The sequence below is a fragment of the Pelophylax lessonae genome (genome assembly GCF_965119305.1).
Source record: "Pelophylax lessonae genome assembly, chromosome: 7".
Lineage (NCBI taxonomy): Eukaryota > Metazoa > Chordata > Amphibia > Anura > Ranidae > Pelophylax > Pelophylax lessonae.
This window is the reverse complement of record NC_138774.1, coordinates 88478176-88506018: the sequence shown is the minus strand read 5'-3', so window position 1 is coordinate 88506018 and position 27843 is coordinate 88478176. Positions and strand designations below refer to the sequence as shown.

The 27843-nt window shown below is 45.2% G+C and overlaps 1 protein-coding gene across 4 annotated transcripts; it reads left to right on the top strand.

Moving 5' to 3' along the window:
- Positions 1 to 91: 91 nt before the first annotated feature.
- Positions 92 to 18256, top strand: LOC309560367 (uncharacterized protein). Of its 4 annotated transcripts, none has more exons than XM_082263994.1 (3): positions 92 to 135; positions 11159 to 11258; positions 16699 to 18256. In XM_082263994.1, exon 3 carries the CDS (start codon positions 16778 to 16780, stop codon positions 18143 to 18145), a length of 1368 nt encoding a protein of 455 aa, XP_082120120.1. In that variant the 5' UTR covers positions 92 to 135; positions 11159 to 11258; positions 16699 to 16777; the 3' UTR covers positions 18146 to 18256. The 4 variants fall into 4 exon arrangements, with proteins under 4 accessions (XP_082120120.1, XP_082120123.1, XP_082120121.1 ...); XM_082263995.1 differs by lacking the exon at positions 92 to 135 and adding an exon at positions 155 to 381; XM_082263997.1 differs by lacking the exon at positions 11159 to 11258.
- Positions 18257 to 27843: the final 9587 nt, after the last annotated feature.

Genomic DNA, 27843 nt, shown 5'->3' with positions numbered 1-27843 from the left:
GTGAGCATGCGCACTACTGCGCTGCTCAGCTGTTCCTGGCCGGAAGTGACGAGGGGTAGGTAATTCTCACGGGGTAGGTAATTCTCACGCTACAAGCTGCTCTAGGAATGGCTTCCCTGCAGCTCACATGGGAAGGTGAGGAGGATTGTGGGAATTGTAGTTTGCAGTGGTTCCCTCCAGCAGACAATAGAAGCAGGCCAGCATAAACCTTGCCTGCTGGGCTGCTAGAAGTGAGCCATCCATCCTGCTCTATGATCCGTTCATAGGTGACTGCAGTGCGGAGAGAGCTGCCTGTCTGAGAGAGCGCCGACTGAGCCTAGGACAATAGGGTGTGTGCCTGGTGTCATTCCGCCATTGTCCTGTAGGCGGCCTCCAGGAGGGGTAAGTAGGTAGAGAGCGCGGGCAATACGTGCTGTGTATGCCGCCGGCACAGGCCCCCTGCTGGGAGGGTGGATTACACACATCCGGGTACGTGCGTGAGGATTGCAATGTTATGTATGTATATATATATATATATATATATATATATATATATATATATATATATATATATATATATATATATATATATATATATATATAGTGCAGGATCACTTCCATCACTACAGTCCCCGGGCCTCTCCTCCCTAACAGGGCTCATCCACTCTGTGTGTACCTACCTACAGGAGAGAGAAGTACTTATCTAATCCCAGCACTATAGTAATCAATGTGCTGCCCATACACACAGCTCTGTATACATGGCAAAATGTGCGCTGCGCTTAGTCCTGTACAGACAGAAGTAGGACACAGCTGAAGATATTACATTCAAATCCATATATAGGTGTATAAACCGATATAAAGACACGTAAACTAGTGTAAAGGTACATAAACATGTATAAAGGTGCTTAACCACATACAAAGATGCATAAACACGTATCAGGGTGAGTAAACCTGTATAAAGACACATAAACCTATATAAAGGTATATAAACACATATAAAGATGCATAAACATGTATAAAGACACATAAAAGCATATAACGGTGCAAAAACCTGTATAAAGAGATAAACACGTATAAAGACACATATAAAGGTGCATAAACATGTGTAAAGCTGAATAAACTAGTGTAAAGGTACATAAACACGTATAAAGATGCTTAAACACTTATAAAGACCTATAAACGTATATAAAGACGCGTAAACACATATAAAGGTGCATAAAAAAGTGTAAAGGTACATAAAGACGCATAAACACAAATAAAGCTGCTTAAACGCGTACAAAGATGCATAAAACCTGTATAAAGATGCATTAAACATATATAGGTGCATAAACACATATAAAGGCATGTTAGTCTCATATCGCCAGCTTTATATATATATATTAATTCTGGTACGAGCAAATTAAATGTCCCATGTGCGTAGCCATGTTGCAGCGATTTTCTAATCGCATACAAAGATAAGGTGAAAGATGTAGGTCAGTCCCTTGCTACTCTATCTTCATTAAAACAGCACAACTCCTTTTTATTACAATTTCACAGGGGATGCATGAAGGATAAGTGCCGGTGTAACGTGAGAATTACCTACCCCGTGAGAAAAACCTACCCTCGTCATTTCCGGCCAGGAACAGCTGAGCAGCGCAGCAGTGCGCATGCTCACAGACCCGGATACCTATAGGAACAGATGAGGAGCTGTGTAGTGCGCATGCGCACTAGCATGAATTGATGAGGGTGTCCGTGAAAAAAACCTACCCACGCGGCGGGTACATTAAAACAGCTGGGCTACAATACGAGTAATCTCCGCTCCTGACCCTGTGACTTCCCTCATCTTGGCTAGTAAATATAAAAGCGGCTGGCGGGTCCGTGAATTATGTTTTCATACACCCGCCGCCGCTTTTATATTTACTTGCCGAGATGAGGGAAGTCACAGTGATGGGAGCGGAGATGACTCATATTGTAGCCCAGCTGTTTTAATGTAACCGCCGCGTTACACACACTGAGGGTGAACCGGAAGTGACGAGGGTAGGTTTTTCTCACGGGTAGGTAATTCTCACAGAACACCGGTTCACATTTTTGCAATGCGGGAACGCTGCAAATATACAGCGTGTTCCCGCATCGCATCCGCACCCCTGGCAGTTCACACTTCCACATGCGATACGCTGGGGGTGTCAATTAAAAGTTAACGACACCCCCAGATCAGATCGCATATCGCAGTGCGATCTGAAAGTTCCTAGTGTGAACCACCATGCGATCCGATTCTGCTGCGGACCAAAGAAAGGGTCCTGTGCGTGTTTTAGTGCGATTGCGGTGTGAATTCAGCTATACAAACTGTATGGCTGAATTTGCACCGCACATAGATCGCATGTAATTTTAGGAGCAGTGCCCTCTGAATTACATGCAATCTCTGTCATCGCACTAATGTGAACCGGCACTAATAATTAACAACCTATACATTGCATGTCTTTAACAGTAATTGAATGTTCTGTATTATACAATACACATACACTGATTGCACGGATATCCTGCACAATTATAATGATGTTCTAAAATTCATACAAAGTCCATTTACATGGAAAAAATGATTTTTCGTTTCACGCGATCATTTTTTTTTTTTTTTTTTTTCTGGGTTGTTCGTTTGTTTCCGATCATGCACACTACCCTTCCCTCGAATATTTTCGTCCGATTATTATACCATTTATATGATAATCGTTCGTTCTGTTCACAAACAAAAACAATTTTTAGTATTGGTCCTTTTTTGTACGACCGCCCATAGTCGGGTGCGACGGCCGTGTACTAATGCTTAGATTATCGAACAATCTATCCGAAAGCGGGTATTTTCATACAAATTTCTCATCATGTGTACTGTCATTAGCGGCATCCTTGGTAAGTTTTCCAGTCAGGCTTCATGAGGTATGTAAATGGCCCAAAAACAATATAGTAACTAAGGGCAATATTTAAAAAATGGCAAGGGATCATTCATAAATAATGTCATCATACATATATGGAAGATGATTCCTAAATGATTCATATTTGTAGCCTATAGGATAAATGAAAAGTAAAGGGAATATTTTAAAGCGGAGTTCCGGCCCCAAAATCGACCTAGTCGATTTTGGGCCATCCGCTTGCTATAGGTCACCTGAAACAGAAATGGATAATTAAGATTTTTTTTTTTTTTTTCTTTTACTTACCTTGTAATTGCAGAAAAATATACTCACCTTTCTTCCACTGCCTCCCTCGGCGGCCGCGGCCCGCGCCGTCACTTCCGCTTTGCAATGATTCCTGGGAGCTGAACGTCATCGCTCCCTGGAATCAATGCGCCTGCACCGGCCCCAACGTCAGTTCCGGTGTAGGCGCGTCATACCTTGCTAAACAGCTTCTGGGCATGCCCAGAAGCTGTGCAGGGATGACGCTGCGGCCCCGGAAGTGACAGCGGGGCCGGTGCAGTGCATCGTAGGACCGAAGAGGATCGCGCTGGCTTCAAGCTGCCCATGCCTGAGATGGCAGCGCTGGAGAAGAAATTTTAAAAGTGAGTATTTCTTCTTGCAGGTAAGTGCGAACCGGGACAGTTCAGAGGCTATCCATTGTGGAATGTACTAGCCCTGACTCTCCCGGGGGTATGTTCATTGAAATTTTAACCACTTCCCCCGGGTTCACGTCATATGATGTTGGGGACGTGAAGTGGAGATAGGTGAATGATAGGAGCAGATGCAGGCATCATCCAGATATCACTTTTTTCAGCCGGCGATTCCCTGCACAGTAAAAACATCATAGTAGCTATTTCGGTGCTTGATTGTTTTTTAGAGGCGGTGAGAGGGGACGTCCCCGCCACCCTCTGGTGCTTCTCCGGTCTCGAGATCGGCGAGCCTGAGAATGAACCTGACCGAGGAGCAGATGGTCCCCAGTCATCTCTATGACTCTCGAAGGCCAGAAGTGACGTCCCTTCTGGTGCCGGCACATGTAAACACTGCCGTTTTTTTTGGTTAGAAAGCCTGAGATCAATTTTTTAATTTTTTTTTATCTCAGGTTTTCCAGCTTAGAGGAGAGATGTGGGGTCTTATAGACCTCACATCTCTCCATAAAGAGGACCTGTCATGTGCTATTCTTATTACAAGTGATGCTCTCTTTATTTGTAATAGGAAAAAAGTGATCAAAAAGTAAAGAAAAGATGTAAATAAAATAAACAATAAAAAAAATGTAACGCGTCTCCGCATGTTTGCACACAGAAAAGAACGCATTCGTAGGTCGTGCCCATATATTTACACATATGTAAACGACATTCAAACCACATGTGAGGTATCGCAGCAAACGTTAGAATTAGAGCAATATTTCTAGCACTAGACCTCCTCTGTAACTCTAAACTGGTAACCTGTAGAATTTTTTAGCCGAGTGTGCGCATTTTAAAGCGTGGCATGTAGGGATGCACCGAAATGAAAATTCTGGGCCGAAACCGAAAATGCAGGATGCCCTTGGCCGAAAACCGAAACCGAAAATGACTTTTTTCCCCAAATGGTATTTGTATTCAGCATGAGGGGTTAAGGTATTGCCACTGCTGGTCACTGGTGCATTAGTGACCGATCAGTGGCAGTTAATTAACCCCTTTGTGCTGCATTAGTGCAACCAGTATCAGTGTTAATTAACACTGGTTGCACTGATACTGGTGAACTAATGCAGCACAAAGGGGTTAATTAACTGTCACTGATCGGTCACTAATGCATCAGTGACCAGCAGTGGCAATACATTAACCCCCTCATGCTGCATAATACTAATACCATTGGTAACCTCGCCTCAGCTTCCCTCCCCCCCCTGGCTCAGCGCCCCCCCTCCCCCTGCCTAAATCTTCAATGTAATAACAACTAAGTGCTCACAGGCCACTCACCTTACTGCTGTAAGGTAACAGTATAGCATTGCATAGCTTTGTATGTTGATCTGTGTATATCTGCTCATGTCTAGGGGACCTCCAAATGCTTTATCTGGCTTTTGGGTCTTTAAAATAATTGTATTCCATCTGCAATGATCCTGGGTTTCCTCCGTTATATGAACTGTCCGTAGTATAATATTTTTTTGGTAAAATGATTCAATAAAACAGCATGTACTTACTTAAAATGTCCCTCCCCATCCCAATGATTCCATCTCCGAGTCCTTACTTGCAGCTCCTCCGGTGTCCGTCCTTTCGTTTCAAAAGACCCGCCTCTGGCCGCCGGCAGCCCGCCTCCCGGTGATGCCACTATTACTACGATCTATGCATGCATGAATGAACTAACAGACCCGGCGGGCGAGCGGCCGCTAATAGCTATAATTAAGTAAGCTCTTCACTTCCATGTCAGCGGAGATACCCGCCTGATAACAAGGTGAAGAGCATACTTAGTTACAGCTATTAGCGGCCGCTCACCCGCCCGCCGGGTCTGTTAGTTCATTCATGCATAGAGCTTAGTAGTAGTGACATCACCGGGAGGCGGGCTGCCGGCGGCCAGAGGCGGGTCTTTTGAAAGGAAAGGACGGCCAGAGGCGGGTCTTTAGAAAGGAAAGGACGGCCAGAGGCGGGTCTTTAGAAAGGAAAGGACGGCCAGAGGCGGATCTTTAGAAAGGAAAGGACGGCCAGAGGCGGGTCTTTTGAAACTTGCGCTGCGCTCGCGGCGGCCATCTTTACTATCGGCATTTTTAACCCTATTTCGGCCGAAATGGAATAAGCCCATTTTCGGTCGAAAATTTCGGTGGCCGAAATTTCGGTGCACCACTAGTGGCATGTTAGGTATCTATTTACTCGGCGTAGCATCATCTTTCACATTATACAAAAAAAAATCCGGCTAACTAATGTTTTTTTTTTAATTCATTAAGGTGTTGTTTTTTTTTCCCCACAAAAAAAAGTTTAAAAAATTGCTGCGCAAATACTGTGTGACTTAAAGTTCCAACAACCGCCCTATGGTCTCTGATTAAAAAAATGTATTTAATGTTTGGGGGTCCTGAGTAATTTTCTAGCAAAAAAATTATTATTTTTGTTTTTCCATGTAGGAGAGAAGTGTCAGAATTGGCTTGGGAGGCAAGTGGTTAATAATAAAACCTTTATACACTGGAAGACTGATGATATTAAAAAGTATATTAACCTCTTGGTGATCATATAACATGTATGCAGTGGCAGGAGAGTTGGGCTGTAATATCCATTGCGGCAGGAGGTTGTGTGCCAAGGGCGCACCCAGCACACTAAATGAATTGTCAAGGCTTCTGATCAGGAGCCCTCAGGGCATGCTACCAATCATGAGAGCTGATCACAGTGCTCACATGATACAGAAGCTGTGCTGCCTCCTGATGTGCTGGTTTGGCTGTACTTCTGTGGATCACATGAGTGCAGTCGGTTTTGCAATCCTGTGAAATGTTTTCATCCCTGTCCTGGCTGGGAAAAGATTGTAACCATATGGTCAGAATCCACCCACATGCCTGGCCCAACACCTGACTCAGCCCCTCAGTGACCCACTGAGAGCCTAAGCCAAGCGCTCCTACCCCCCTACACAGCACAGCAGTGAGCACGGGGGGCAGGCAGTCACCAGCTCTCTGCTCAGAGCGGCAGGGAGAACTGAGCAATCAGCGGCGTCTGGTGGCTCATTTCTCAGCCTCAGAGATATCGGAAACTGATGCAGCATCAGATCGATTCTGCATCCACCTAGATAAGTATGATTTAAAAAAAAAAGTAAATTCATACTTCTCTATTAATGCAGAACTAAACCCATCAATTTAATGGTTTTAAAAAGTAGTTACATTCCCGGCATGCTGGGATTGCTAACTGTCACATTTGCTTGTTCTCTCAACTAAACTGTAAAACCATAAATTGTCTGGTGTCATAACTGATCGCATGTGCAGCACCATGGCAGTTGCAAGTCCAAAAAGGCAGCTTTGTTGCCTGAAACGGGTCTAGTTCCACTTCAAAGCCCACTTAAAGCGGAGTTCTGCCTTCCCCCTCCAAAAATTAAGTCTGCTGACTTTTAATATTAGGACACTTGCCTGTCCTGGAGTCCAGCGATGTCGGCACTTGGCCTGTCCTGGAGTCCAGCGATGCCGGCACTTGCCTGTCCTTGAGTCCGGCGATGTCGGGTGCTGCCATTGCCAGTAAGGGAACCTGGCAGTGAAGCCTTGCGGCTTCACGGCCGGCTCCCTACTGCACATGCGCGTAGCGCACTGCGCATTCCTATTGGCTCGGTGGCGGGGGAAGGAGGAGGGGGCCAAACTTCTGGGACCTTTAAGCAGGAGGGGGAGCAAAATAGCGGAAGTTCCATTTTTGGGTGGAACTCCGCTTTAAAGGACCCCCTGGAGGTGACATTAAAGTAATTGTAAAGTCTCATTTTTGTTTTTTTTGGGTAAAAATAACAAATGTGTTATACTTACCTGCTCTGTTTAGTGGTTTTGCATAGAGCTGCCTGGATCCTCCTCCTCTTCGGCCCCTCTCTGGCTCTTTTGGTCCGTCCCTCCTGCTGAGTGCTCCCACAGCAAGCAGCTTGCTATGAACACCTGACCTAAGCCACAGCTCCATGTGTCTGTTCAGACACGGAGCCGCGGCCCAGCCCCGCCCCCTTTTCTCTCCTCATTGGCTCACTGAATTCGATTGGAGGCAGCAGGAGCCAATGGTACTCCACTGCTGTCTCAGCCAATGAGGAGGGAGAGTCTCGGGTAGCCGAGTCACTGCTTCAACATCACTTAAACTAAAGGGGGTACAGGTAAGTATTAGGGGGCTGCTGCACACAGAAGGCCTTCTGTGCTTACTTTACAACCTCTTACCGACCGCGCCACGCAGATTTACTGCGGCAGGGCGGCTCGACTGCAGTACTATGTGATTATGTGCGCACCACACGCGTCCCTGCTGCTGTGATTAGATGCAGTGGGAGGAGCGGCAGCGATCAACGCCGGCCTCCTGTGATCGTCGCAGAAACTGACAGAAGACCCGCCTGCTTATGTAAACAAAGCAAGCGGGTCTTCTCTCACACAGGCAGAGAGAGATCAGGAAACCCCGATCTCTCTGTGCCTGTCACAGAGCCCCCCCCCCCACAGTCAGTAAGTACTATTAGGCATACATTTACCCCTTTGATCACCCCCAGTGTTAACCCCCTCCCTGCCAGTGTCATTTATACAGTAACAGTGCATAATATTTAGCACTTATTACTGTATTAATGTCACTGGTCCCCAAAAAGTGTCAAAAATATCAGTTAGGGGTCCGATCTGTCTGCCGCAGTGTCGCAGTCCCACTAAAAATCCCTGATCGCCGCCATTACTAATAAAAACAAAAAATAAATAAAAAGTCCAAAAATCTATCCGTAGTTTATAAACGCGATAACTTTTGCGCAAACCAATTAAAATATGCTTTTTGGGATTTTTTTAGCAGAGTACAAATTTGCCTAAACTGATAAAAATAAAAGATTTTTTTACATTTTTTTTTTTTTTTTTTTTTTGGGAATGTTTTATAGCAGAAAGTAAAAAATATATTGTTTTTTGTTTTTTCTTTTTTTTTTTTTTTTTTTATAGCGCAAAATCTAAAAATCGCAGAGGTGATAGAATACCACCAAAAGAAAGCTCTATTTGTGGGGAAAAAAGGACATCAAATGTATTTGGGTACAGCATCGCACAGCTGCGCAATTTTTCTTTAAAGTAACGCAGTACCGAATCGCAAAAAATGGCCTGGTCATTAAGGGGTAAAACCTCCTGGAGCTGAAGTGGTTAAAGAGGAAGTAAACCCTCCTCTGCATGTTGTACCTATAGGTAAGTCTATGATAAGGCTTACCTATTGGTACTGTAAATATCTCCTAAACATGTACCGTTTTTAGGAGATATTTACCTTACATGCAGCCAGTGACGTCACTGGCGCATGCGCTGTGAAGGAACGGCCAGTCGTGCCGTTCCTTCAGAGCTCCGTGCCGTAACCGTCGGCTCCCGCGCGCGTGCGTGGGAGTGACGTCACCGCGGCTCCGGCCAATCAGATGGCCGGATGCCGCGATCCCGGAAGAAGGGCGACTGGACATGTCGCCCGTCATGCAGGTAAGCGGATGGCACGGCGGGGGCTCGTTCTAAGGTAAGTATTTCATAATGAGCTAGTATGCGATGCATACTAGCTCATTATGTGTTTGTCTTGCAGGTTGCAAAAAAAATAAAAATTTGGGGGGGGTTTACAACCTCTTTAAGGGGTTAAATATAGTTCATAGTAAATATTGGGCTCCCTGTCAAAAAAAAGCCACAAATGAACAACAAAATGCAGATTGAAATACACTTGAGCCTGAAACCTTGTGATGTGTATAATGTATGCATAGCGCCAAATTGAGAATCAAAGAATGCAAACTGGATTATGAAAATTATAGCACAATAGAAAGGGAATATAGAGGAAGAGAAATGACTGTGCAGGTTAGGGCCCATTCACACCTACATGTTGTGGTGACCCGTAGTACAATGTGCGTGTTATCACGACATGCAGCAACGCTTTGTTTTTGTGAAGGTGTCTAGTGATTCACCCCACGCACCACAATATACAATGTGCAGTGCATTGGGCTGTAAAGAAATGTAGCAAGACCTATATTATCATGCAGCGAGGTGCGTTGCAGAGCAATCAGTTTGAATAGGCTGCCTAATGCGGTGTGCCGCAGCGTGCACATTTCACACATTGTGTAAAGGCTCGTACGCACTTGATGAAAATCAGGCGAAATATCCTCCGATTTTTCTCTCTCATGCTCAGCGGTCATAACCGATTTTAGGGCATTGGTTCCTAGAATTCCGGGTTGTCAGCAACTTCAGATCATGCGCGGTCTTTCGTATCCGATTTTTCGTGGACGTACTGCATACACATGAAACGAAAATGTTTTGGTGTTTGTCCCTCCGTTTTTTTTCGTTGAAAATGTTGGCATCGGCTGCTGAAAGTTGTGTACACACTAGCCGAAAATAGGACGATTTTACTTCGGATGGGAATTTTCGGCAGATTTTCTACTAGTGTGTACCCCACTTTAGGCAGCCTACTGTTGTGGCACAGTGCAATGAGGCATGAACAGACCCTAAATATATTATGGCCAAGTCACTGCCTATCATTGTATGTAGAGGATATTATGCAAGATCATATCTTCCTGTTTGATTTGAAACCTTGAAAGCCAGGAGCACTGCCTTCCTAAAACAAATGGAATTGGCTTGTCCCACCTTTATCACAGGTCCCAAAAATAAGGGAAATATTTCATATTATAGGTCATGGATTGAATCATGCAAATTTTTCCTTTATGTCCCCGTGGCCAACCACCGCACGTTTTAGGCTAGTTGGCTATCATTAGTGCAATGTAGGGCTTCAGTGGGGCAGGGCTTATGGACCAACACAACTAGATGGGATATGGGCTAAAAAAAATCTATTTACCTGCCAACATTTTTTTTTTTTTAATTTGCACACTGTTTACAGGACATGCCAGGCATGGTGTACAGTCCTGGCATCTTAAAGATGCCGGTAGGGGAGGTAATGTATCCCCAGTGCACATGTGTGGGAGATACATTGACTGTGCCAGCCCAGTTGGTAAAGAAGGATGGCGGACCCAGAAGAGTATATGGCAGCAGCAGGGACAGGAGTGGATGCTGGGATCTCAGCAGAACGCAGCCAGAGGCAAGTGTGGGTTAATGTGTAAGTATGTTATACATACTTGCCCATTATGGGAAATGCTGGCTGCCCTCACTGGGGTTCATTTCTGTTTTAGCCTCAGTATGGCACAAAGAGAACCATAATGTGTCCAAGCCGACCCCTTCCTTGACAGCTAAGGCAGCTATGGCTTTTTAATCAGGACACCAGAAACCTATCTATGGACCACTTAGGGGTTCATGGACCTTAGGTTATAAACCCCTGTTTTTTTGGCTGAAGAGTTATGATTTATATTCTGTTAAAAGGCCCTACTTGCTGGGAAATGTTAGGGTTTAGGGTCTACTTCTGCTTTAAGTTGTAGTTGTAGGCCATTTAAACCGATGCATACTTGTCATTGCATCAGCATGGACCTTTCATAGACTAGGAATGGAAGCGCACAGACCCTGTGGTGCCCTACAAATAGTGACCAGGTTGCTGATTGACTCTTACCATCCTGTCTCTCGTACTTAAATAATGACCCATCACTTTGATAGGTGGTCTGCTTAATAAAGCGTAAAGCAAGTACACTCACTGCTCCCTTTTATGTTTGTTTTTTGTTGTTTTTTTCAGGTGAAGGGTGGCTCAAGTTATCAATAGGGAGTTGAGGAAAGTGGGAGTCAAGATTTGCCATTAAGAGCGCTCAAGTGTTTGGGCTTCTGGGATACACCAGGTACTGTATTTAGCTAAATTGTCATTTCATTTGTCAAAAGAGGTCACACTACGTCGGAGCAGGGCACGCTACATGAGCGCACACAGCGGGGCACGCTACATGAGCGCACACAGCGGGGCACGCTACATGAGCGCACACAGCGGGGCACGCTACATGAGCGCACACAGCGGGGCACGCTACATGAGCGCACACAGCGGGGCACGCTACATGAGAGCACACAGCGGGGCACGCTACATGAGAGCACACAGCGGGGCACGCTACATGAGAGCACACAGCGGGGCACGCTACATGAGAGCACACAGCGGGGCACGTTACATGAGAGCACACAGCGGGGCACGCTACATGAGAGCACACAGCGGGGCACGCTACATGGAGAGCACACAGCGGGGCACGCTACATGGAGAGCACACAGCGGGGCACGCTACATGGAGAGCACACAGCGGGGCACGCTACATGGAGAGCACACAGCGGGGCACGCTACATGGAGAGCACACAGCGGGGCACGCTACATGGAGAGCACACAGCGGGGCACGCTACATGAGAGCACACAGCGGGGCACGCTACATGAGAGCACACAGCGGGGCACGCTACATGGAGAGCACACAGCGGGGCACGCTACATGAGAGCACACAGCGGGGCACGCTACATGAGAGCACACAGCGGGGCACGCTACATGAGAGCACACAGCGGGGCACGCTACATGGAGAGCACACAGCGGGGCACGCTACATGGAGAGCACACAGCGGGGCACGCTACATGGAGAGCACACAGCGGGGCACGCTACATGGAGAGCACACAGCGGGGCACGCTACATGGAGAGCACACAGCGGGGCACGCTACATGGAGAGCACACAGCGGGGCACGCTACATGGAGAGCACACAGCGGGGCACGCTACATGGAGAGCACACAGCGGGGCACGCTACATGGAGAGCACACAGCGGGGCACGCTACATGGAGAGCACACAGCGGGGCACGCTACATGGAGAGCACAGAGCAGAGTGTGCTACATGGGGGCACACAGCAGGGCGCGCTACATGGGGGCACACAGCAGGGCGCGCTACATGGGGGCACACAGCAGGGCGCACTACATGGGGGCACACAGCAGGGCGCACTACATGAGGGCGCACTACATGGGGGGGCACACAGCAGGGCGCACTACATGGGGGGGCACACAGCAGGGTGCACTACATGGGGGGGCACACAGCAGGGCGCACTACATGGGGGGGGGGGGCACACAGCTTTTTTCTTTTTTGTTTTATGGCTTTTTTCCTTTTGTTTTAACCTGGTGACCTGGTCAGTAACGCACTTCGTGTCTTAGGGTGTCTCTGCTGCACTGGAGGCGTAACAGATGCACCTTTTGGGCAGCAGCATTTTCAATCTGGGGAGAGGATAATGTTAGATGCACTAGCAGATTTAGAAGGTCTTGACTAACAAATGAAAGCAGAAAACGCAATACTTACCTCTCCTTCAATTTTTTTAGAGGTTCCTTGCCTGCAATTTCTACTGGCTTCTTCTGGGTACTGGACTGCTGCCATTTATATTGGCCAGCACAGGACAATGTCACTCCTGCACATGCGCAGGAGTTCAGTCATCCTTTACAGCAAAAACTACTGGCTGCATGCACCTCTTATTGCATATGCACACCATTGGGCTTGTTCATTCCAATGGCTGGTCCATACTCATTGAGGGCTCCAGCCATCTAGTGGGGCAGTGACCAAGCGGCAAGAATTGGACCAATATATAGTAGGAGCTGGTCATGACTTCTCGTTTTTTTCTGCAGGACTGCACAGTAAAGAACCCAGGTGTGGGGATGAAGGTATTTTACTACTAGTCAGCAATCTAAAGTTCCCTTTCAACAAGCTCTATAGATTTGTTTTGTCTAGTAACTTATTGCTTCTTCAAATGTTTTTGCTTCATTTCTCTTTGATTTTTTTCAGGCTTACATGCAATATCATAGGGCAGGGGTCTCCAAACTTTCTAAACAAAGGGCCAGTTTCTTTTGCTTCAGACTTTAGGGGGGCTGGACCACGGCTAATGGGAATAAACAATGTTTGGTATTAGAGGAAATATTAGTGCCCCATTAATGGTGTCAGTGGGAGGAATAGTGCCCCATCATTGGTGTCAGTGGGAGGAATAGTGCCCCATCATTGGTGTCAGTGGGAGGAATAGTGCCCCATCATTGGTGTCATTGGGAGGAATAGTGCCCCATCATTGGTGTCAGTGGGAGGAATAGTGCCCCATCATTGGTGTCAGTGGGAGGAATAGTGCCCCATCATTGGTGTCAGTGGGAGGAATAGTGCCCCATCATTGGTGTCAGTGGGAGGAATAGTGCCCCATCATTGGTGTCAGTGGGAGGAATAGTGCCCCATCATTGGTGTCAGTGGGAGGAATAGTGCCCCATCATTGGTGTCAGTGGGAGGAATAGTGCCCCATCCTTGGTGTCAGTGGGAGGAATAGTGCCCCATCCTTGGTGTCAGTGGAAGGAATAGTGCCCCATCCTTGGTGTCAGTGGGAGGAATAATGCCTCATATCAGTGGGAGCAATATAGTGCCCCAAGGCCAGATAAGGGTATGCCAAGGGCCGTAGTTTGGAGACCACTGTCTATGAGCAAGCAATTAGTGGATATCTTAATATACACTCACTGGCCACTTTATTAGGTGCACCTGTTCAATTGCTTGGTAACACAAATTTCTAATTGGCCAATCACATGGTAGCAGCTTGATGCATTTAGGCATCTAGATGTGGGGAAGATGACTTGCTGAAGTTCAAACCGCGCATCAGAATGGGGATTTAAGTGACTTTGAATGTGGCATGGTTTTTGGTGCTAGACGAGCCAGTCTGAGTATTTCAAAAACTGCTGATCTACTGGGATTTTCACGCACACCCATTTCTAGGGTTTACAGGGAATGGTCCGAAAAAGAGAAAATATCCCGTGAGTGGCAGTTGTGTGGATAAAAATGCCTTGTCTATGTCAGGAAAATTGGCAGACTGGTTCAAGATGATAGAAAAGCAACAGTAACCACTTGTTACAACCAAGATATGCAGAATACCATCTCTGAATACACAACACATCAAACCTTGAAGCAGATGGGCTACAGCAACAGAAGACCCCACCGGGTGCCACTCCTGTCAGCTAAACACAGGAAATTGAGGCTACAGTTTGCACAGGCTCACCAAAATTGGACAATAGAAGATTGGAAAAACGTTGCCTGGTCTGATGAGTCTCTATTTCAGCTGTGACATTCAGGGTCAGATAATGGCCTAAACAACATGGAAGCATGGATCCATCCTGCCTTGTATAAATGGTTCAGGCTGGCGGCGGTGTAATGGTGTGGGGGATATTTTCTTGGCACACCTTGGGTCCCCTTAGTACCAATTGAGCATTGTTTAAATGCCACTGCCTACCTGAATATTGTTGCTGACCATGTCCATCCCTTTATGACTACAGTGTACCCATCTTCTGATGGCTCCTTCCAGCATGTCACAAAGCTCAAATCATCTCACCACTGGTTTCTTGAACGTGACAATGAGGTCACTGTACTCCAATGGCCTCCACTGTCACCACATCTCATCCAATAGAGCACCTTTGAGATGTGGTGGATGGGAGATTCACATCATGGATGTGCAGCCGGCCAATCTTCAGCAACCGAGTGATGCTATCATGTCAATATGGGACAAAATCTCTGAGGAATGTTTCCATCACATTGTTGAATCTATCCCATGAAGAATTAAGGCAGTTCTAAAGGCAAAAAGGTGTCTAACCCGGTACTAGCAAGGTGTACCTAATAAAGTGTCTGGTGATGGTATAGTCTGTAAAGGGTTAATGCCTATTCCTTTTTGTCATGAATAAAGCCGGTTGTATAGCATAATAGCCCCTAAAGTCCCACAGAGGGTTTTCTCTCCTTGTTCCTTTCCATATTATGGGGATGTAGGCTCAGTAGTTTAGGTCTTAACCTCTGGCTTTCTATTGTGTATTGCAAAATAGGGTATTGGGGAATGTTGGCTTCTTAGCCCAATGTCAATCGCACTAAGTAACTGTATTGCTTTATTCTTGTTAGGGATGCACCGAAATTTCGGCCACCGAAATTATCGGCCAAAAATGGGCCTATCCTATTTCGGCCGATAATTGGTTAAAAATGCCGAAATTAGCAGGTTTAAAAAGTCCCGCCTCTGGCCGACCGCCCGCCTCTCAATGATGTCCCTACTACTATGATCTGTTCATGAATGAAGGGACACACTGGGCGGGAGGGCGGGCGAGCAGCCGCTAATACGGTAGCTGTAACTATGTGAGCGTCCCTTCACTTCCCTGTCAGCGGGTAGATGAGCATGAATGAACTGACACACCGGGCGGGGGAAGTGGCCGCTAATAGCTATAACTATGTAAGCCTTCACTTCCCTCTCATGCGGGTATCTCCTCTGACAGGGAAGTGAAGGCTCACATAGTTATAGCTATATGCGGCCGCTCCCCCCGCCCGGTGTGTCAGTTCATTCATGCTCATCGTCCCCCGCTGACAGGGAAGTGAAGGCTCACATAGTTATAGCTATTAGCGGCCGCTCCTCCCGCCCGGTGTGTCAGTTCATTCATGCTCATCGTCCCCCGCTGACAGGGAAGTGAAGTGAAGCTCACATAGTTACAGCTACCGCATTAGCGGCCGCTCGCCTGCCCTCCCGGTGTGTCACTTAATTCATACACAGATCGTAGTAGTAGTGACATCACTGGGAGGCGGGCAGCCGGCCAGAGGCGCGTCTTTTGAATGAAGGACACCGGAGGAGCACTCAGCAGAGTGACACTACAGTAAGGAGATTGAATCGTTGGGATGGGGAGGGACGTTGAGGCAGAGGGGTGGGAGGGTGTACTGCCGAGGGGGACGCTGAGGCAGTGGGGGGGGGGGGGGTTAGCTGAGGCAGCTTACAAATGGTATTAGTATTATGCAGCATGAGGGGGTTAATGTATTGTCACTGCTGGTCACTGATGCATTAGTGACCGACAAGTGGCAGGGCAGTTAAACACTGATACTGGTTGCACTAATGCAGCACAAAGGGGTTAATTAACTGCCACTGGTTGGTCACTAATAATAGATGAGTGACCAGCAGTGACAATACATTAACCCCCTCATGCTGCATAATAGAAATACCATTGGTAATTAAATTAACCACTTGCCAACCCATCAAAGTACATATACTGTGACAGGGTGGCAGCGACAGGTGTAGGTCGCTGCCTGTTTTTGGTCTACGCCCCTCTTCTATCTATTTTAAAATTATTTGGGGGGAAAAAGTCATTTTCGGGTTTGGTTTTCGGCAAAGGGCATCCTGCATTTTCGGTTTCGGCCCAAAATTTTTATTTCGGTGCATCCCTAATTCTTGTACATGTTTTGTCTTTTTATATATATATAATAAGCACCTCAGAACTTTATATTTTTTGTGTGTCTCTGTTAACAGTGCTGGGCTGAGCAGTCAGGAATAAGCTATTTAATCCTGGCAAATCAAAGCTTTTCATGGTTTCGCTCGGGAGAAGATCATGGGCCCGCCTAGGAAAAGAGCCTCATCCAGGATATCTAAAGGAGTTCCTATAACACAAAAGAAGCAAAGAACCGATAATTCTTCCCCAGACCCAACTGCTCCCACTGAAGAATGGATAGAACAAAATACAGTTCTTTGCAAAACAAAATCCAACATGACGGAAGTGTTGGGAGTAAAAAGAGAGCCAGAAGAAGAGCAGTCTGATCCTAATAGAATAAACGGAGAAGTCTGTGGGTTGGCAGATGGACCTCCTGTACAAGGTATCGGCCTTGAAAAATTTAACAAAATTAAAGAAGAGCAGGAGGAATGTGACATCAGTCAGAGTACAAACCAAGATCTTGGGGGACATTCTTTTGGTCCACCATTAAAAGTGGACCTCAAAGACGAAAAATGGATGGTAAAAGATAATGATGAGAATCAAAATATGAGCACAGTGGCAGAAGAGAAAAGGGTAAAGCCATATACTTGTTTCTGTGGGAAAAGCTACACCTGTACCTCACATCTGAATAGACATCATCGGAAGACCCATGGCTCACAAATCCAGCCTAGTGGACACTACAATAATGTAATCCGTGAAAAGAAACCCGTAGAACGATGTTTTACCTGCCGGTGTGGAAAACAGTACACTCGCAACTCAAACCTAAGAAGGCACCAAAATAGTTGTACTGAGAAAGCGCCACTGGCGACTACAGATCAGGCTGCCCCATATCCTAATGTAGAGGACCAGGAGGAAAAAATGAAGCCCTATGTCTGTGCTTGCGGCAAGAGCTACACATGCTCCTCTCATCTATATAGGCATCAGAGAACCCATCTGGATTCCGACACCCAAACCGCAAGGAGCTTTATATGTGACTGTGGGAAAACCTACAGCTGTAGCTCACACCTTTATAGACATCAAAAAACACACGCAGAAGAGAATGTTTTTCTAGAACGTCCGGTAAAAGAAGAGCCTGAGAACTTGGAGCAAAGGATGAAACCCCATTTGTGTTTCTGTGGGAAGCGTTATACTTGCAGTTCTCATCTCTATAGACATCAGAAGGCTCACCATGCACAGAATTTGCCTCTCAGAGAGAACAAGGAGGCTGAGGACAATGAAATAGGGAAGCGTTACAAGTGCGATTGTGGTAAAAGTTACACTAGCACCTCTCATCTGTATAGGCATCAAAAAACGCATAAGACTCCGGATTTGACTGAGGAAGTCAATGACCTGGATCATGATAGTGAGGTTGAGTTTGATGAATGTAGACAGAAGCCATACACATGTGAGTGTGGGAAAAGTTTCATTCTAAGCTTTTCCCTTTTACTGCACAAGAAAATACATTGTCGGTGGAAGCACACCACAGATTGTGATCCACCAGGTCATTGACACAGAGAAAATGTAAAGCCTAAGGCCTCATGCAAACTCTGAGTTTAGCCCCTATACATAAGATCCCAGCATTTTGGTGTGGATGGAAGGCACAGGCAAACCTTCCTGCCCTGCTGCCAGCAGCCTGGAAGACTCTGAGAGGCTGAAAGCTGTTGTGGCTAGACGGGGCTGGATGGCGCATCCCATGGTACTAACGTTTAATGCCCAAAACACAGACCGTATTCGTCCCTGGGCGCACACTGCCCTGAATGTTAGTATCACTTGGTGCGATGTCCAGCCCCAGCAGTAGCTTTAAGGCCCCTTTCACACAGGCGGACCATTCAGATCCGCCTGTCCGTTTTTTTGGCGGATCTGAACGGTCCCCCCATGCATCTCTATGGGGCATCGGATGTCAGCGGAGACATGTCCGCTGACATCCGATCCTTCAAATCTAGACGGATGGAAACCCTATTTTCCATCCGTCGATCGGATCGGATGAGAACAGACAGACGGTCCGTTCCCATTCGATTTCCCCCATAGAGATGCATGGGGAACTGACAGCTGTGTCTCCGCACACAGCGCAGAGACACAGCTGTCATCCTCCTGCTCAGCGGGGGATCGGCGGCTCGATCCCCCGCTGATAAAAACGGAATCCGTCCGACGGACGGATAGTGTGAAAGGGGCCTTAGTCTCATAGAATGTCTACAGCTGGGCTGGATGGTGCACCTGTTCCTTCAGCCCACACCAAAACACTAAGATCTCATGCATTGGGGCTAAAAGCCTAAGGCTCCTTTCAGACGGCCGCTCCGCTGCTTAAATCCGCTGCGGGACTTTTTTTTTTTTTTTTTTCTCCACGGAGCGGATGACATTTCTGTCATCCGCTCCGTGTGCCCGCATATCATCCCATCCGTTTGCGGATGATATGCGGACATAATGTAAGTATATGGCACTGCGGATGTCAGCGGATGACACCGCTGACATCCGATTTTCCTTCCTTTCCGTGTTTTACACGGAAGAAAAAATGGGGTTCTGTTCCATTCGTAGAAACGGAACAGAACTGACAGGAGGAAAATCGGGTGTCAGCGGATGGTATTCCGCTGACACCCGCAGTGCCATTCACTTACATTATGTCCGCAAATCATCCGCAAACTGATGGGATGATTTGCGGACACACGGAGCGGCCGTGTGAAAGGACCCTAACTAAATTTTGTGTTTAAATCCGCTAAAGAAATTCCAGGTGTATCCAAACAAATGGTATGCAAAGGCTTGCAGTTAATTTTTAGTTTTTTAAGAAAATTAAGCATCCATAGCCTGAGTAAAAAAGCTTGCCACCTGCTAACACGTGGCAGAGTGGGGACCCTTGTTCTCTGTGGAAGCAGTGATCTGTTTGCAGATGTCTAAACTAGAGTTCTATCAGCAAGGAGTATGAGCTTTTCTGACTGGAGAGCGCTAGGTCTTAGCCTGTTTTACACGGGCTTCAGCTTGTATAAGAGCAGTGAGAACAGCAAGCTTTGACAAAGCATTTGCAGAGCTTTCAGTAACCTTTTGTTGAAGCTTCTAAAATACTATTCAGCTCCAGTTTTTGAATGTTGAACACAGATCCTAACGGAATGTTGATTGCCACTTTAAACAAGCTACTAGCAGGCTTCAACACTTCTTGAAGCTTATTAAAGCCTGCTAGCAGCTTGTTTAAAGGATAAGTTCTCTTTTGTGAAAAAAATAATAATGCACATATATTTGCAGGAAAAAAAAAAAATATACATTTTTATTTCTATTACTAGGAACCTGAAAACGTAGAACACTCAACATCGCGATGGTAGTTCATTGAGAATTACAATCCAACAGCCGCACAGGCTGTCTGTACTTGTAGTTCTCCCATTCACAGACCTTTTGTCAATGAATGATGCAACTGGGTTGGGGGAACCGCACTTTTTTTAGCGAGTTCGGGGAGAAGATCCCTGGCTCACTGTCATTAGAGGCTGTGGGTCAGGGAGAGGCTGCAGCAGGGGGAACATGTTCCCAAAGGTTAACTTCTTCTTTAAAATGGCTATCAACGCACCCATTAGGATCCCTGTTCAGAATTTTAAAAACCGGCGCTAAATGGTACTTTAAAAGCTTTATCAAAGCTTGCTGAGAGCTCTGCACATGCTTTGTCAAAGCTTGCTGTTCACACTGCTCTTATACCAGCTAAAGTCCATGTGAAAAAGGCCTAACTCCGCAGGAGAATAAACCTGGAATATATTTAGCAGATTTAAGCTGAAAATATTAATTTGTGCTTGTGGGGGCATATATAGAAAGTATTTTACTAAGGACGACAAAAGAGACTTTGTTTTTTTTTTTTTTTATGATTTAGCTTTACTAATCAAGGAATACCTTTAAATGTTTGTTGCTGCATAGCATGAACCCATTATAACTTTAGAAAATGTACAATTGTTTGTAAAAAAATACAGTGTACCTAAAATGATGGCTGTCCAAATTAGAGTTTATTCTTCCATATGTATCTGTTCTTCATCGTTAGCACTTTACAGTCGGGCAAACAAAACAGGTACAACTAAGTCCCCGTTCACACTGGTGCGATGCAGGAAACCCTGCGATTCCGCGCCGGTTCCCGGATCACACCTGAATCTCACACTGACATCTGCGACCCGCTGGGGGTGTCAATGTAAAGGTAATGAAATCCCCCGATCGAATCACAGTGAGAACTGTCAAATGATGCAGGAATCAGGTCACAGAGGTATGAACACCCATGCGATCCTATTCCAGTACGGACCGAAAAAAGTGTCCTGCACCATTTTAGTGTGAATGCGATTTCAGCCATACATTTTGTATGGCTGAATTTGCATCTCACAGACATCGCATGTGATCTGCAATGCTGTGCGAATCACATGCAATGTCTGTGATCTCACAAGTGTGAACCCCAAGGTAATGGTAAAACTTTTTTTAGTTTTTGATAGAATGGAGAGGGATTAGAAGAACCCCTGTCACTTTTTATTGCCATCTGTTCCCTTGTTGGGGAAATTCACCTTCTCTATCGTTGAAAGTGATATTAAAAGAAAATCCCACATTTGTGGCTGTCCCCAGAAAAGTAATAGAGGCCAAATCATACAATGAAGACTCTAGTTCTGGTGACTTGGGGGTCCACAAGGGATTCCCTTTAGTGATGCACCGAAATTTCAGCTGCAGAAAATATGGTTCTTAGCGTTGTGCAAAAGAAAAAAAGGTGCCGATAAAGGCTGCCAAAAGCACCCATGATTTTGGCGCTATTTTACCGTGCTTATGGTGTGTTTTTTCATAGGTCATGTGACTTATGCATCAAAAACTCAACACCGGTACATTTTTTATGTGTTCTTGCTGCGTTTTCAATGTTTATCAATGGGGAGGTGCATTTTTTTTTTTTTTAACTGATCAAATATGCACCAAAAAATGTAGCAAGCAGGATTTTTAACACCGCTTCAAAAGGTGAGGATAATGGCCGACAAGAAATGTAATATTCATTTAAATTCATAATATTAATTAAAAAGTTGAATATACAATTATTTATAAATATATTTATTTAAAAACCATCAATTTGTTGGAAGGGACCTAGGCCCCCCACGATATCTCAGTGGAAGGCCCTGGTGAACTCGGTGGTTCCATTATATATAAGGCGGTCTACACGCACAGGGGTTGTCCCAATGAATTCATTAAGGTCTGGGGCCTGTGGCTTGAGGCCAAGGACACTGTTGTGGAATAAGATGTTGCGGATGTTGGAATGCCCTGACTCTATTCCTGGACTGTCCCATTGTAGACTGAGGTAGTGTGAGACCTGGTTGGCTCTTGTCGCACACTTGGCCCGAAGTAGTTGGGTGTCATGCGCATTGGTATCCTTGTATGATGTTCTAAGGTATGCACATGCTATTCCTAAGCAGCAGCCATGGTTGGGGGGTTTGTTGATATAGTTAAGTTTTTCTATTGTTGTTTGTTTGAGCCTGGGTATGCCCAACGGCTCTGTTTGTGTACTTTGTTTTACAACTCAATAAAAAGAATTTTCAAAAAAATAAAAACCATCAATGTCGGTTTTGCCCAAGTGCATCCTGAATTTTCCGTTTCGACAGAATTTAATTTTGGTGCACCGCTAATTCCCTTAATTTTAAGATTTCCTCTCACTTCCTTTTTTGGCTATGGGACAGGAAGTTATTGGAAATCTCACTAATGGGACACAGATGGTAACAAATAAGTGGCAGGGGTTATAACCCTCCCTTACTCTATCTGACATGGGGGAAAAAAAAAAGGTTTTGCCTATAGTTCTACTTTAGGCTGCCCATATTCGCCTTGAATGTTGGCTGATTCCTGCTGAACTGGGCCAAATTCGATCCAGCTTGGCAAATGTTAACTTCAAAATCAAAAGAGCTTTGTGTCTTTTTCAAGCCTATCTCCCAAATAACAAAAAAAAAAATCCACCTTTCGCCTTCCTCCTCCAAACTCGGCTCCGGTCCATTTGCACTTTTTTTTTCTTTGAAGTAGAGATCATGTGACCATACCAGAGCAGTCTGTCTCCATCAGGGTTCCTTGAGCAGTGCCCACCGGTGAATTGGTCACCTACCTACATTACCCAATGCATGATGGCACTTCTACAATGAACACTTATGTTAGGGGTCACCACAGTTTTTACTTTCTGAATTTATTTGTGTTATTTCTATCCATTTCATTTCAAGGTTATTACAGATATATGTTGTACAGAGTAGGTGGGTGTTAAGAAAACCTACCTGTTGAATCAAATATAAGAGATATGCTATATTATTTATTCTTCCATTAAAAAAAAAAAAACAAAATAAAAAATTTTAGTGATCACACTTCCGTTCCACAAACTGTAGGTATATGTTATTGTAGCAAAAGTTCCCGGAGACCGGAAGAAAATAATTCAAGGGTTTCTCCAGGGTAATAAGGTTGAGAGGCTGATCTAGACCAGTGTTTCTCAACTCCGGTCCTCAGAGCACACTAATGCCCCGTACACACGCGTCGATAGTTGGCTGTGCATTTTCGGGCCAACGTCCGATCGGCTGATTTTCGGCTTGTTAGTATGATGCTTTCGACAACCGACTGCGACTTTTCGGCCAAATAAAATCTGGTGTGCAGGCTATAAAATTTTTGTTGGCCGTCAACACAACGGCCGATTTTCCGTCAGTCAGTACAGATTTTGGCAGACAAAAATCTGACGAGCAAGACTGGGCATGCTCAGAGAAGAAAAAACACACGGAAAGTAAACCAGCACATGACATCACTTCTGAAGTAGATTTTTGTTGGCCGAGAAAATTTGTGTGCAGTCTAGGCACATTCCAACCAACACAACAACATTGAACAAAAGACGGCCGATAGATCGGCAGATAATGGTTGCGTGTGTACGAGGCATAACAGGCCAGGTTTGCAAGAAAACTGAAATACATCACAGGTGATATCATTTGCTGCTTAGTAATTTAGTCTGCATCTCCCCAAGGTAATACTTAAAATCTGGCCTTTTAGTGTGCCCTAAGGACCGGAGTTGAGATACACTGATCTACACTATAGTTGTCAACACGATTGGGCCTTGGGCAAGGACTAGTGTCATGCACTGGTCTCACTTTAGTGATCTGCTGCATATCCCAATAGGTATTCCATCTACAGGCCAATATGTTAGCTTCAATACTCCACCAACTACAGGGGGAGTACATGTGACACCCAAGCTGCACAAGAAATGCCTGCGTGCTGCTGGACAGCGTGGGACTGTAAATGTCTTTGAACCCATTTTATATTGTGAAGAGTTGGGATCACCACAGTGTGGAAAAGAAGAAGCATGAAGAAAAAAGATGTTATGGGAGACTAGACACTGCCATATCTGGATTTTGTTTCCAAAATTTTCCCTGTCTTGTTTTGCTGAAATTGCAGAAAATGAAAACTCTTAAATTTCGCTCATCTCTTTTCACTGCACACTATATATAGATGAACACAGATGTCAGGCTGCCAAAGGGTCCTTTAAATACCACAGATTCGGGATTGACCAATATAGTTTTTTCAGTGCCGATATCTATTTTCCGGCCGCCCTTCAGGATAGCTGATATTAGGTACCGATATATTCTGTACATTTTCACACTGTCCTTTTTAAAAAAAAATTGATCACTTTTATTGCTGTCACAAGGAATGTAAACATCACTTGTGACAGTAATAGGCAGTGACAGGTACTCTTTATGGAGGGATCTAGGGTCTATAAGACCCCAAACCCCTCCTCTGCACTTAAAAGCATTCACAATGCAAGTTTGGATGTTTTGAACACTCTTTTTTTTTTTTTTAAATCTGGCGCCTTTATAGCTGCAGTAACTGCAAGTAATGTCATGATATGGCTTCCGGGTTACTAAATCAGAGACATGATCAGAGCCGATTCCAGCTTTGTTCAGGTCTTCGGCGTGCCGGCTGGTCCCTCAGGCCTCCCAGTGGGACGTGAGACCTGGGCGGGACGGAGAGGAAGTCCCCTCCTGCTGCTTGTAATAACAGCCGAGTGGCTGATTTGCTGCATCGGTTGTTTTTACAAGAAAGCCGACCGTCGGCTCTAAAAAACCGTACCGGGGTAATGTTCGTAGCTGCAGGCATCCCCACGATACAACCACTTGAAGCCATATTGGCAAGTTTGTGCTCGATACTTCAAAAAAGTGAATATCGGCCCCAACTATAATCAGTCGATCCCTACCACAGACCCATAGGTGTTGGGTAATACCTGACCTGAATCCCTGTCATGTGAATAGAAAAAGATAAGGTGCCAAAATGTTTCCTCCAGACTTTTCCAATCCATATCCAAGAATTCAGATATGGCTCACAACACAGGAGTCTGATTTATTTAGATGGGCCCAGTGCAGGCCTCTACTTTAGGAACCAAGTTTATTGTGCTGTAGGTTAAAGTGATTCTAAAGGCTGAAGGTTTTTTACCTTCATGCATTCTATGCATGCACTCGTTTTTGGCTGAGACAGCAGCGGGAGCCTACTGGCTAACACTGCTGTCAATCACAGTCAGTAAGCCAATAAGGAGAGAAGGGGGAGGGGCCGAGCCACGACTCTATATGTCTTATAGATGCATAGAGCAGTGGCTTTGGAGCGAGCACGCATCGGTGCCCCAGAGCAGGGAGGGGGGGGCACTGCCCGAGGGGGAGAGGCCAGGAGCGCCGGGTGGGGGACACGAAAAGAAGAGGGTTGGAGCTGCTCTGTGCAAAACTACTGCACAGAGCAGGTACCTATAACATGTTTGTTAATTTAAAAAAAAAAAAAAAAACAAGCTTTAATATCAATTTAAAGCCATACTTTTATTTATTACAGGTTATATAGCACCATTTACTCAGTACTTTACAATAAATCAGCCTTTTTTCTTTGTACAGGGTTATGGGTTAAAATCTGTGCCAAGTTTTTATTGTTTTTTTTTTTTTTTTTTTTTTTTTTTTGTCTCCAAAGGAAAGATTTCCCTTTTGTTTCCTGTGACAAGGGATTAGGGAGGGACCAAAAGTCAATGCAATTATTTGTCCTTCTGTCCCACTGACTCTCTCCTTGTCTTTGGGAAAACAGAAGACCTGTGTTTTTTCTTACCAGTATGCTTCTTGCACTGCAACACAACTGATTTGCTCTCTTTCCCTCCCACAGCCTGAACTCTGCTGTACAAGGTACCGATACCAAGCCAACTTCAGATACTTGCATAAAATATATACAGTGCCTTGAAAAAGTATTCATACCCCTTGACATTTTCCACATTTTGTCATGTTGCAACCAAAACCATAAATGTATTATATTGGGATTTTATGTGATAGACCAACACAAAGTGGCACATAATTGCATAAACAATTAAATGTTTTTTACTAATATCTGAAAAGTGTGGTGTGCATTTTTGTATTCAGCCTCCTTTACTCAGATACCCCTAACTAACCAATTGCCTTCAGAAATCACCTAATTCGTAAATAGAGACACACTTGAGTGTAATTTAATTTTAGTAGAAATACAGCTGTTCTGTGAAGCCCTCAGAGGTTAAAAAAACTTTGAACAAACCGCATTATGAAGGGCAAAGAGCACACCAGACAAGTCAGGGTTAAAGTTGTGGAGACTTTTAAAGCAGGGTTAGGTTATAAAAAAATATCCCAACCTTTGGAACATCTCACACAGCACTGTTCAATCCATCATCTGAAAATGAAGAGTATGGCACAACTGCAAAGCTACCAAGACATGGCCGTCCACCTAAACTGACAGGCCAGGCAAGGAGAACATTAATCAGAGATGCAGCCAAGAGGCCCATGGTAACTCTGGAGGAGCTGCAGAGATCCACAGCTCAGGTGGGAGAATCTGTCCACAGGACAACTATTAGCCGTGCACTTCACAAATCTGGCGTTTATGAAAAAGTGTCAAGAAGAAAGCCATTGTTGAAAGAAAGCCATAAGAAGTCCCGTTTGTAGTTAGCGAAAAGCCATGTAGGGGACACAACAAACATGTGGAAGAAGGTGCTCTGTGCAGATGAGACCAAAATTGAACTTTTTGGCCTATAAGCAAAATGAGATGTGTGACAAAAAACAAACACTGCACATCACCCTGAACATACCATCCCCACCGTGAAACATGGTGGTGGCAGCCATTCTTTTCTTCAGCAGGGACAGGGAAGCTGGTCAGAGTTGATGGGAAGATGGATGGAGGCAAATACAGGGCAATCTTAGAAGAAAAACCTGTTAGAGTCTGCAAAAGACTAGGGTGGAGGTTCAATTTTCAGCAGGACAACGACCCTAAACATACAGCCAGCGCTACAATGGAATGGTTTAGATCAAAGCATATTCACGTGTTCAAATGGCCCAGTCAAAGTCCAGACCTATTGCCAACAGACAATTTGTGGCAAGACTTGAAAATTGCTGTTCACAGATGTTCTGCATCCAATCTGACAGAGCTTGAGCTATTTTGAATGGGCAAAAATGTCACTCTCTACATGTGCAGAGCTGGTACCCAAAAAGACTTGCAGTTGTAATTGCAGCGAAAGGTGGTTCTACAAAATATTGATTTGGGGCTGAATACAAATGCACACCACACTTTTCAGATATTTGTAAAAAAAAAAAAAATTGAAAACCATTTATCATTTTCCTTCCACTTCACAATTATATGCCACTTTGTGTTGGTCTATCACATAAAATCCCAATAAAATACATTTACATTTTGGTTGTAACATGACAAAATGTGGAAAATTTTAAGGGGGTTATGAGTATTTTTTTCAAGGCAGTGTGTGTGTGTGTGTGTGTGTGTGTGTGTATATATATATATATATATATATATATATAAATCATTAATGAAAACAAAGCTGCATTATTTGTGTATTTTATATCTTTCAAGGGTACAGCTTTAGGACTAGGCGGATCCGTGCTGCTCAGCAGGGATCGATCCGCGATCCCCGCTGAGGCGGCGGATGACAGCTCCGTCTCCGCTTGCAGTGCGGAGAGGGAGGTGTCACAGCCCCGCTGCTCTCTATGGGGAATCGGATGAGAGCGGACCGCCTGTCCGCTCTCATCCGATCCGATCGCCAGGACGGATGGAAAATAGGGTTTCCATCCGTCCAGATTTCACGGACAGGATCGGATGCAGCGGGTGTCAGCGGACATGTCTCCGCTGACATCCGCTGCTCCATAGGGCTGAATGGGGCATCCGATCAGATCCGCCTAAAAAACTGACAGGCGGATCTGATCCTATTTTGTAAAAGGAAT